The 12510-nt window shown below is 39.4% G+C and overlaps 1 protein-coding gene across 2 annotated transcripts in view; it reads right to left on the bottom strand.

Moving 5' to 3' along the window:
- The window catches only part of RNF145 (ring finger protein 145), a 44785-nt gene that overhangs the window by 14104 nt on the left and 18171 nt on the right, over positions 1 to 12510 (bottom strand). For both annotated transcript variants that reach the window (XM_054079281.1, XM_054079280.1), the window contains exons 3-5: positions 10840 to 10948; positions 5108 to 5199; positions 78 to 313 (exon numbers count right to left, since the gene is read on the bottom strand). In XM_054079281.1, the coding sequence (XP_053935256.1) occupies positions 78 to 313; positions 5108 to 5199; positions 10840 to 10948 (437 nt within the window). The remainder of the gene's footprint in view (positions 1 to 77; positions 314 to 5107; positions 5200 to 10839; positions 10949 to 12510) is intronic.

Raw genomic sequence — 12510 nt, 5'->3', positions numbered from 1 at the left:
ACACAGTTGCACAAAAGTACCTTTTTATTTCTTTGCTGTAAAAAGAAGTCAATAAATTGTCATGTTCTCTGTCTTACCTGGACAAGCTCCCTATATGCAGATTTTGCCAAGTTATAGGGCACCAGAAGATTTGATGCCAGGAAGTAAAGAACTTCCAAACCAGTGAAAATCATGGCGAATTTGTTGATGATGACAATGGTTTCCAAAGGGACCAGGCAAAGTCGTGCCAGCAGAGGGAGCATGTGGGCAGAGAAAAGCCAGATCTGCTTGGTTTTCATGACGCAGGAGCAGAGCGTGCATACCACCAGCTGACCTGGAAACGCAACACAGGATTTTACCGTCAAGCTGATTATCCCCTTCAGGAAAAATGTATTTTAATACGTTATCTTTCCATAACACTGTTATCAACATCCAGCATATTATGACAGTTCTAAGTAGGCCGTATCTGTTATGAAACCAGGCTCCTCCGTGCTTCCTCCTGGGTCACAAAAGTTACTGTTTTCAAACCACATCAAGTGCATGCTTTCACTTTACAGATTAGTGAGACGTAAATGCAAAACATATGCAGAATCATACTCACATTAATACGAAGTCCCAGGAATAAATCATGCAGAGAATAACTGAAAAGGTCATCCCTCTTTTTCCTTAACATCCCCAGCTCAGCCAAAAGTCTCATCACTACCTGTATACACAGCAGTAGCTTTTCAGAAGCCCAGCTACGCTACTCCTTCATTCTGATCTACTCAAAAGAGTGATCGGAGATCCCAAATGGCTTTTAGAGCAACAGTATTCATACTATCAAGAGGAATTGCCAGTCGAGAACAGCAACAGGAGAACAGCCAGGTCAGCAGCTGAGACATCAATAATTTCATAATGCCCTGAGGCAGTTGCTCAAAATTATGACTGCAGCTTGCAAGTGACAGATAATGAACAACTAAATTCTCTACCAGTTGGCAGGTACACAGGCACGAGCACAGCTCTCCCACACACAGAGAAATTTCGAGGGTGGTATTTCCAGACTAGACCACTCCAATATAAAATGGCTCCCACTGGGGTCACTGAAAGTTGCACCCTTTATCTCAGAAGAAATGGAATAGGGCAAAATGCACATTGCCTGTAAAAGAACAATCCCCAGTCATCATTTTGCAGTAAGGAAACAGTTTATTACGTATTATTTAAAAGCAGAACCTTGTTCACCATCTACGCTAGCTTACATCGAAAAGCTACTTCCACTAATGTTTGCATTTCACAACTCTTCCTAAAACCAGGAGTTAGCCTTAGCAAAACACAGCAGTAAAATCAAGGCCGTTAACACTAACTCCATTTGTTCACATTAAGCTCACTGACCTTGCAAGCCCTTCTGGATAGTTCGTGAACGGAAGCTGTGAAAGGAGAAAGAGCAATACTAGGGTTTTACTTTCATTCTGCCTAGCTTCCATACCTAGGAAAGGATTTCAGCTTTCAAAATAACTACAGCAGAGTTGAAAGTAGTCTCTAAACTCTTCTTCCTTCACAATGTCTCTTTCAAGTTTAAACCCTACTGTCAATTTGCTAGATGTATTTTTGAATTAGCAAATGTGTTTTCAGAACAAGCACCCTCGCTCTCAGCAAGACACTATCAGCAGACTGGGGCTTATAAGCCACAGAAAAAGTTACTCTACTCGTCTTTTTAGAAGTTGAACAGACTCCAGCCTTGAAGCATTCTCCCTCTGCTTTGTTGTTCTCTGCCCACACGCACGTTGCTACAACCCTATTTGAAATACCACCAGCACACTGCTGTGCTGTAATATTCAGGAGCCTGGCACAGTCAGCTTGTGAGGATTTCTGCAACTCATGGTAACTAAGGCAACCCAGCTTCACACACAAAGCAAGACAAATACCAGCATCCACTATGTTCTTCAGGATTTGGCAAGAGAGTCATCATTTGAAACAAAATACTGCAACAACATTGTGTTAAACAATCCAGCACTCTTTGGGATGACTGGAGCTCTCCAAACATGAAGCAGGATCTCTGAGTTCAGTCTCATCTCATACCACAGTAAAACCTGCTTTACTCCAGCGGTGATGTACCAAGTATGCTGGTCATCCCTGCTAAACTCTCTGACCCTCCCACCTTTTTAACTTAAACACCAATCAAAAGCTAATTGACACCACAAGAGCTGTACACCATCAAAGGAGCACTTGCTCCGGCAGCCCCAATCCCCTTCCTGAAGTCTGCACTTTGTCAGTTATCAGCCCCTTCAGAAAGGGCCTGGAAATGCCTCCAGTGGAGCTTTTAGTGTCTAGCACTTCCCATCTTAAACTGGGGTAGCAGCACACAGTTCAGGACAGAATCTCTGCGGTAAACCATAGTTTATCTCCGAGTGGGGCTGTATACCGTCAGTCATCACACATAACATTGCAGGATCAGTCAGAAGAAATTGGTTTGTCCCTCATGTCAATCATAAAAATATTGTGATGCTTTAGCTATCTGCTAAGACTACAGCTGAACGATTGCTCTTTGTTAGCTTAAATGCTCTGAAGTGAAAGCTGCCAGACACAGCTAATGAATCCAACAGCTGAAACCCTTCTGCAGGACACCAGGTTCCACTGGTAGGTATGAGGCAATAAGGAACAAATCTATTGCCTTAGGTTCTTGTGCATTCTTTTCCCTTCCCACAACCTCCACAAATACATTAAACACTGCTAACAGGCAGCCAAAGCCTCCCAGCTTGTAAGCTAATACAAAACATGCAACAAGAAAGCCTATGTGCTACAGTCACTGCTCAAGACGCTTTGAGTAGGGAACTGTCATTATTTCATTCTCAGTTTTAAAAAACTGATTTTAACAAATTCCCTGGCTAAGTCATTAACTGGTATTTGAAAAACAGGATGTCTTCAAGTTTGTATATAATCCCATTACAGTGCACTAAGAAAAAGCAAGTCTTCATGGTAGCACCACTTCTAAAACCAAACAGCTTTGTAAAGTTCACAGCTGACACGCTCGAAGTGGCACACTTGTCTATGGGGCCATCTTCAAAGACATTTATGTTCTCTACCCTGCACTCAGGAACATATTAGTAACTCCGGTCAACAGTCTTCAGACTGAATTAGATACAGAGGAAGAAATGACTACAAGGGCCCATTCAAAAAAGCACTAATGAATAGAAGCATTAGCAAAGATTGAATTTGTGAACCAGCTGGCATACTGTACATCATCCCCTAAAAGTTCTGGTCAAAATTAAGAAATCAGAGCTGTAGCAGTCACTCGATGATCCCCCCCATGCACCTGCCTTAGTGCCCTTATTAACAGTTGCTGCAGCACAACACTCTGGAAGAACATGCAAGAAAAAGATAGAGCAGAGAACTTGTATATTCATTTTGCTGCGAAGATGACACAGTTCAGTGCCGTACACTCTTGAGACATGGCAGATTGCACTGGATAAATACCTTTGTATGTAACAAACTTGAGAAACTATTTCATATTTATACAAACAGTGTCAAGCCTCATCTCAGAGGTCTCCTCAAAAGAAGACCGTTAGCCATTCAAACTAAAGTTACGTTTTCAAGTAACTTTAAAAGCAGAGGCCAATTAATAATGAGGCTATTAAGTATGTTAACATACACACATTTTCTACTACAGTCAAGCATCTGTTTCTGAAAGACAATTAGAATCAGAGGATGCTCTAGTCTGACACCCAGTACAATCCGAAACTGTGTTGCATAAAACAATATTACTTTTTTCCCCTTACTTTTAATCCACATTAAAACCTGGATGAACAATAATGGGTTTGACTCTCAGTTTAGTTTTTGTCTAAATATTACTGCATGACAGTGTCTCCTGATCTCTTCCCGCTGAGGCCTGCCTGACAATTTGTGAAGCTCTCTCAAGGGATTCTGCTTTATCATGGAATACTGCACCCGAGAGAGAGTGAAAGGACTAATTACAAACATCTTCACACAGAAATACACAAAAGGCTTTAGTTGTATTTTGGTCATTTGGCAAGACAGCAAAATAAACTATATCTAAAAATTCAGAAATGAGAAAAAACTACATCTAAAGAAGATTTCCTTTCCTTGAAAAATACCCATGTTATTTCTAGGAAAAAAAAACAACCAAAGACAAATGCTACATTTGAACACAAGGATGCAGGCAAACAGGAGGTGTACATATTCTGGTAAAACTAACATATTGTAAAGAAGTAAACCCATTTATATCTGTCAGTAGCAGCTGCAAGTAAACAGAAAGCAGCTGAGTTTTGCCAACAGTACACGGCTGAGTGAATCTGTCGATAATCCGATGAAAACCATAGATCTTAGTGAAAGGAATTAAGGAAGAATTTTCTTTCAAGCTTGTCTCAGGCTTAATTTTAAAATACACATGAGGGGGCATGTGTATTCCAATATCCTTTCAGTACAACATATGGTATAGTATAGTAACCTTGACACTGAATCTATTCTCTTCCAGTCAAAGCTCAAAGGGTATAGGAACAGGCCAGAAAATGCAATTCTTCAGGATTCAGTTGAGATTTTTAGGTAGAGAAGTCATCTCTGCCATTAATCAAACACAATTCAAATATGGTCTTGACTTGTTACTCCTTAACACTTTTAACTTTGAAATATCCTCGGGACTCCATTAAAAATGAAAGTAGCCCATAGTCCCAGACACACACCCATAGATCTTTTCCAACAGTGTTTTGTAAGAGATTGACAGTATTCAACTATAAGGCCAATAAAGAATAAATACTTCTACAACACTTTCATTGACAAAAGCACTACAAAAACACGTCACTATTGAAATTTCTACATACTTTCCACCCAAAGATTATTGTAGACAACACAGTTCTGAATCAGATTGCGAGTCCAAGAAAAACACAGGGGCAGAGCCTGACAGACAGACCTAGAAAACACTTCCAAGCCCCAAGTACAGGCGCATTGGTAAATCAGTGGCACAGAAAAAGCCAGGCAGGACACATCTAACCTCCCATGCCTCTTTCACATTAATAAGAATCACAGCTACTAAAAATCATAAAAGAAATTGGAAACCAAGAGGTAAAACATGCATACGTTTCAATGGAGAGAACTGGGCAGAGCTCTCTCCTGCATCACAAATAGTTAAAGCACTTACCTACTAAAGCAGTCATGAAGCGATTCATAGAGAGAGGTTCCAAGTACATCGGCCCTTCATATCCCGATTCCAATTCGCTCCTCACATAATCCCTAAAAAAAGACCCACAAACCATCAAGATCCATCTTATCAGACAAGATGCGATTTATTCATTCCACACATCTGTAACTTCAGTGTATGCCACAGTCAACTAATGAAATTACAAAAAGCAATACTAACACCACTGTTACAGCAGCCTCACTGATCTAACTGAGGCATGACTTAAACAACAAGAAGTATTATCTGTAATTAGACTCACTGGTATATCTGTAAAAATCCTTTGGGACATCCAAGCTGTTCTTCAGAGTGTAGCCTGAAACAGCTTACTGACAAAGCCTCTTAAGCAGCATTCCATTTTTAAGTATCCTTATTAAGTGTTCTTTTTCCTAATAATTATTTCTTTTCCCACCAGCTCCATGTAAGAGAGAGCCTGAGAACAGCGAGGTCTTCCAATTTAATGGTTACCGTATTTTTCACCTAAAAATCTCTTCCATTGAATTAAAAAAATAGGTATGAAGGAAAAGTGACAGTCATGGACTCCTATGGAACAGAGTTGCCTCATAATCTTTTATCCAACATGATTAAAAGTTTAGGTCTATCCTGTGAAACTTGGGGGACCACCCACATACCCTCGAACCAAGAGGCCACTATTAGCGGTTATGGTAACATCGTCTGAAAACCTGACAGGATATTTGCAATTTCTCTCAGACAGGCTGTCTTTGAGGGCAGGCTCCAGCAACCAGAGACAAAGGCAAGAACCTGGCAAGACCGGGCATTTTTCCGCTGTCGGTGATCATCCATCCGCTCTGCCTTGGTGCAGACTAACGCATGGAGCAGCAGTATACCTCAAATATGAACTTCACACTAGGAGCAAGCAATTTGCATTTTCAGAACATGAACCTGGAACAGCACATAGTTCTCCAGTGGCTCCTTAATTCCCTTCCACGAGACAGCAGGCAATACTCCTGACCCTTTAAATCCAGATTTCCAGCCTCCTTTTTTTCTGCCTTGCCCTGCAACCCTTTCTTCTCCACTCCAAGGATGGCTGCTGCTCCACCCTTGTTAGGACAGCACCAACTCCTCCAGCAGCAGCACAGCACACCCTCAGCTTGTGTCTGGTTGATACTGTCCAGTCATTCATGTCTGGCTGCATCATGTCCTGTGAATGCCAGACACACTTGATCTGACCCCGCATGGAGCTAGCAGAGTCTGTTTGCTCGAGGGGCATGGCACTTGATTTCATATGTATTTATTTATATCAGTGAGACAAGCCACACTTGCTGGGAACAGATGCAGTCAAAGCAAGGCAAACAGTACAGAAAAATCACAACGAATACAAGAATTGCTCTTTTTATTTCAGTATAGCAAAAATAATGTAACTCAGTGCTACTGGAAGCTACATCTCCCCAGAAATAAGAAATACGCCCTTGTAGTATTAGCTTGCTATCCCAGCTCAGGTATTCACACTTTCATTTGCAAAAAATCTCTGGAATTCAAGACATAAATCTCGAAGTACTAAAGCAAACACTTCAAAGCCTGTTCTTCATAGCTGACAACCCTGCCTACTCACTGCAGCATTTCAAGTGTCATAGTATATGCGAGGTATGTTGAAATGGGTTCTTTAGACTGTAACCTACAATTAAAAACACATGAGCATTGAAAAGGCACCTAAACCAAATAATTCTAGACAGAACTTTCCCCCTTGTTATGAAGGTAGAGGTAAGCACAGTGGGGTTTTTTGCACCTTCCAACATTTATATAGATGTAATCTTTGGAACAAAGTTGGGTGTTTTTTCAGTTATTTCATATAAACCTGCAGAAAGCACTTTCTGAAAGCATTAGTTACGCAAACAGGACAATCCATCAGAATTGCAAAAGGAGAAAAAAAAAATAACACCATTTGCAAGGTGCTGAAGATGACTTTTTGTATTAGCTATGTCATGCTCCATACTCAAATCTAGGCTGAAAACACTGGCTATGTCTAAACTGCTAAAAGGAAAGCAGTGAAGACACCAAGTTTCTTCTAGATTTGCTAGGAAACAGGCTATAAAATCATCCAGGATACGAATCATAGCAAGATGACCTTACCCAAATTCGGCAAGACATACCAATAAGGCTGCACTTACAGTTCCTTCTTCAACACCAGGAACGTGCCTGGAGATGACCCAAATTCCTTCAAGCTACATTTCTTAGTGTTGTCTATCTGATTTGCTCACCTGCACAGAGGTCTGTACTTAGCATAACTTTTTAAGTAACTCTGATTGAGTTTTAGGCCTAGTAGCTTGGAGAAGTAATGTTCTAAATCTCCTAAATTTTTTAAACAGTATTTGTAGATGATGTCTGAATAAGTAAAGTCAAGGCAATGATTCTCTTATTACCAGTACAAACACAAGGATCTTTTGGCACAGACACCAATCAGAAGATGCCTTGAACAGCTGCAATGCCATACAAGATGCTGAGAATTTTGATCAATTAAAGCTGTATTAAGCTGTAGCTCTTATATTTGAGAATTGTTCACTTTACTGCAGCAACATAAGAAAACAAGAATGCTAAAATCATTAGTTATTAATGAAACAACTGAAACTACATTATTACTTTAGAAAAGTAGTATATAAGAATAAAACTGTGATGAGAGTGCCTGTTGTTCATTCTGTAGATGTATCCCCAGCCTCATTTAATTCAGCTGCTGGACTGTTCACATACACCCACAAACAGCCACAACTAACATTGCTTTAAAAAGGTAAATATATACAGTGCTTCACACATGACCACTTCTGTTACTGAAAGTGCAGAAAAACCTTCCGTTATTAAAAATATTCTTTTGTAAGTGACTGACATAAGGCACAGTGCTTATCTGACCTAATTGACTCATACTGCTGACATTTACATTGGCTGATTAATCGCCACTATCAACATTAAACACATGCTCTCGTAGGTTTTAAATGCCTACAGACAACCTTAAAATTAAAAGTGTATTTTAAGATCATCCAACAGAAACAAACCAGCCTCTTGTTCCCCACCTACTACCCTATCTTCTCATTCTAAGCTCTGCCAGGCTCTACACTTGGAATACAATCATAACAAAACTGCAAAACATGAAACAAGATAATGATGCAGATTCAATTTTTTTAGCAGTAACCATTTTTACTTGCATCATTTCTTTTCTGCATAACCCCATCATTTATTTTGCCCAGTTTTATTGCTAGAAATGGGGAAAAGAAACGCGACCCTTGTAAGCAAGACATTTGTGCAGCTACATACAAAATAAAACAAAACCAGCGTCCATTTTCCTCCCCAGGAGCAGCAGAATTTTGGTTTTCAAAGCAGACTTCTCTTTTTTCCATAAACAGATGGTGTATTATCTCCATCCAAACTGCCAGGCTAACACGCTACATATAAATGTAACATCTTCTGGGACTCCCCAAGTGCTCAGGAACACTGCTAATCAATCATTACACATTAAGGTAATTCTCAGTCTTGCAGACAAGGGAACAAACGCTTAAGAAGTGACTTGTCAAGGTCACATAGATCTGGGAGTCTGAAGTCAGGGCTTAACTATAATATTCAGATCTTCTTATTCCCAGACTTGCAGCTGAACCACAAGCTATTTCTGGGTGGGAAAAAAAGAAAGGAAAGATGAAGTCTTTCAACAGCTCAGAATTTCCAGGACACTGCAGAGTCACAAGTACCAGCTGATTCTGGCCTTGTTCTATAATTTGCATTAACCAAACTGGCCTCAATATTAAGACCTCTTCGTCTGTCTTAAATAGCATCCCAATTGGTAGTGTATGCAAACAACTCACTGAAAGTTTTCAGCTCTAGGCAGGATTATTAACAAAAAGGTCTCAGGTACAGCTAGCACGTGGCTAGCGGATGTCTTGTTACAATCAGCCTGTAGAACAGAAATATCAGTCAGAACTGTACAGCTTTGGCAATAAAATGAATGGTACCACTAACATTATATTTGCGTTACACTTTACTGGTTTCGATATGAAAATTAATGGGATTCAAAAATTCTTTTGAAAAGCTAATGTAACTGTCACTCCCTATGTTATACAAAGGCTGCTGCTGAGAACCCCTTGCAGAGTGTTTCATGCAAACCAAGTCAGTCTCATACCTAGGGAATGGGTAAGCTCACTCAAAAGCACTAGCAACTACGTTTGCTTTGCAAAACAGCTAGGGAATACTGCTGAACTATCTGAATCTGAGACATCTTTTAATTAAATATATTTTTTATGTGCTAGGTGATGCAGGATTTAATTAAAGTCTTTATTAACTCACTCCAGAAGCTTCAAATAGGCAATGCTTAGTACGAATACACTGAACAGTCCAAGCAATACTTGACTAACATGTTTCAATGAAGCTTGCAATGTCCAAAATCTCACAAAGTCACTGAAGTCACAAGTCACATTACATAGAAACACAAATGAAAAATCTGAAATCAAACACAGTGCTATCCCTTAACGCGTTAACCAAAATCCATACTTTCTATCTTTAAAAAATTTAAAGATCCAGAATAGCATAAAGATCTCTACCTGTAAATGTTCTACACAAAGTCCTGTATCTGATAGGTATTTGTTACTAATTTTGTCTTTCAACACAAGTTCTTAAATTACATTTAGGTTGCTTTTCCTAATACGTAAGCCTTCAGCTCTATGAGGAACACCCACAAACTTTATCTATAAATACTCAGGACTCTCCCAAGGATGATAAAAGACTCCTTCCTTCCTACCTAGGAAATAAGAAGCCCTCATTCCTCCCTTCCATCCTCATCCATTCAGGAAATCATTAAAAAAACTGACAGCCTCAACAGCAACTTGTCAAGTCACCACAAAAGCTTCATTAACACTCCCCTGAATGGCAACATACCAAGAGCAAATACTTTAGAATAACAATTTTGATACGGAAATAACAAACCTATTATTTCACTTAAATCAATTGAAAGCACATTTTTAAGTATTTCCCATTAGCAGCCACTAAAATAAAGCAGGCTCAAATCCATATTTTCAAAGCTTCCCACATAAAGCCACTAATGTGATGGCACTCTTTGGTTCCAGTTAAATGTCAGCATGGGAGTTTACATCAGCTTTCAACAGACTTAGCTAGAGCCAAAAAAACAAAGATGGTTGACTTTGTCTGGTCCAACTCTGAGCTCTCCAGCCTCTTGCTCTGCATTTCAGATCCAAAATGCCTTTCTTTTTGTTTGTGTTGTAAAATACATCACACAAAGATGAATTTAAGAATAAATTCCACTACCACTTTACTTTTAATGTCTTCCATATCTGTTTTTTTCTTTCTCACCTTAGCCGCCAAGAAACTAAAAGTAACATCCTGTCTGTTTTGTAGAATGCTCCAGTGAATATGTTAGCTGAGCCACTGAGTAACTTGGCTTACTACATCAGAGGCCACATTTAGTCTTGTAGTGTTTTCTCTCCTCAGATTAATGGACATTACACTCCACAGAAATGTTGCTTGAGAGTCCTTTCATTTTCAATGAAAGCACACCAGAAATACCTGACTGTATATTTAATTCTATAAATTTTTTCACAAAAAAACATATATTTAGGTTCCTGGCAAGGCAAAAAGGCCTCTACAAAACCAGACCAATCCTATTTATATAAGGTATTAATAAAATACCAGTCATTTTTCTATTTCCCAAATCAAGCTAACAAAAATAATCCATTTATTCTTACCTGGAAATCTGATGCCCAGCATAAAGCAGCAGTGCAGTCAAAAAGTACAGGTAGAGCTGAACCAAATGTTGCCTTGGTAAAGTCAGAAGCACAACACTTAAGATGTAACCTGTAACAAGACACAGAGGTTGACATTTCAAGAAAATACTACATCTAATCCCAACTTTCTAAATGTGAATTAACACCCAAGTTATTTGGATCTCTAACTATCTTTGTTTTCATTTGGTTTTAAAATTCACGCATCTACATTTTCCTCTCATCAAAACACAAAGCACACTACCATATTCTGTAAGATTCCATCTAGATGTCAAGAACTGGACTTAATCCACTGTATTTTAACAAGACTTAATTAAAATAAACAACGTAACAAAGTGAAAACAGGCCTAAGTCTCCCTTTCCTTCCAACTGAAAGCAAGCTTCCGCGTTGCAGGGAAATAAGCCTATCCAACCAACAAACTCAGTCAAATTATATAAAAAAATCCTTTTCTTCAAGCAAAGGACACAACAGAACACCTTCCCCAGATGATTACCATTACACATTTTAATTCTTCCACTATATCTTCATGGTTTAAAGACACTTTGCATGCCCATAATTTCAGATGGGGGGACACAGGCTGTTCTCCATACTAGTTTAAGCACATTCAAGCTATCAGTGTTGCATAAATCAGGGATAAGACTATCCACAGCCCAGAATTTGTAGACACTTACACCAGCAGTTCCATCACTTCTTGTTAACACTTAGTAAGACAGTGGAAAAAGATCCGATTCGGATACAGATTTACTCTTCAAGACTACAGTCTGGCTGCTCAACTGCTTCTCCAACAAGGACAACACTGGTCCTCCTTTTTTCATACCTGTTCTCATTAGGATACTTAAAGCAAGCATACTTCGAAGGCCACTTCACCACTGGGTGGTACATGTCCCTCCTCTCCTCTTTCCCAGACAGACTGCAGCTCAAAAACCCAGCACAGGGTGCCCTTACCAATCTTTACTTCACACCTCTCCATCACAATGCAGTACACTTTCTTGAAGGTCAGCTTAAGTGCCTGGCACTGAAATATAGTTAGGAAAAAAAACAGTAACAGCTAACAACTTCCCTGTAGCCAAAACCCAAACCTATGGAAGAACTCACTCTAGCACTTGCAGCAACATTTAAGGTTTCATCCATCTATTCAGCAAGGTTAGGCACAGCCTTTTTAAGGAGTTAATTTATAACATTGAAGGAAACAAGGTAACTCTAACTTAAGCATTCACAAGCAGTGGGACAACCAGCTACAACAGAACAGCCTGAGAAGGTAGTATGTTCCCACACTTGGAAAAAATACAGTTTCACAGTCAATCAGTATTTATGTAGAAGTAGTTCAAGACTACTTCTATCTGCCACCTTCAATAAGCCATCTCTAGAATTCTACCATTAGTTAGGTCTTCAAGAAGCTAACTAGCAACATGCTCCTAAGGAAAGGCATCAGACGCACAATATGCCAAGCAAAGACCAATTCAGATACAATAGATAACAGGAGCGATGACACACAAAGCTCATCTGCTTCCCTTTTAAAAAAATGGAAAATCACAATTTGCATATTTAAAATTAAAGATAATTTTTCAAGTACTTTCATAAAGTACATGTGACAAGTTGCATGTTTATCTGAGGATGGGCCTTTTCAAAGACTG

This window comes from Cuculus canorus, chromosome 14 (genome assembly GCF_017976375.1).
Source record: "Cuculus canorus isolate bCucCan1 chromosome 14, bCucCan1.pri, whole genome shotgun sequence".
Lineage (NCBI taxonomy): Eukaryota > Metazoa > Chordata > Aves > Cuculiformes > Cuculidae > Cuculus > Cuculus canorus.
The sequence above is the reverse complement of the archived record's forward strand: the minus strand, read 5'-3'. Positions and strand labels throughout refer to the sequence as shown.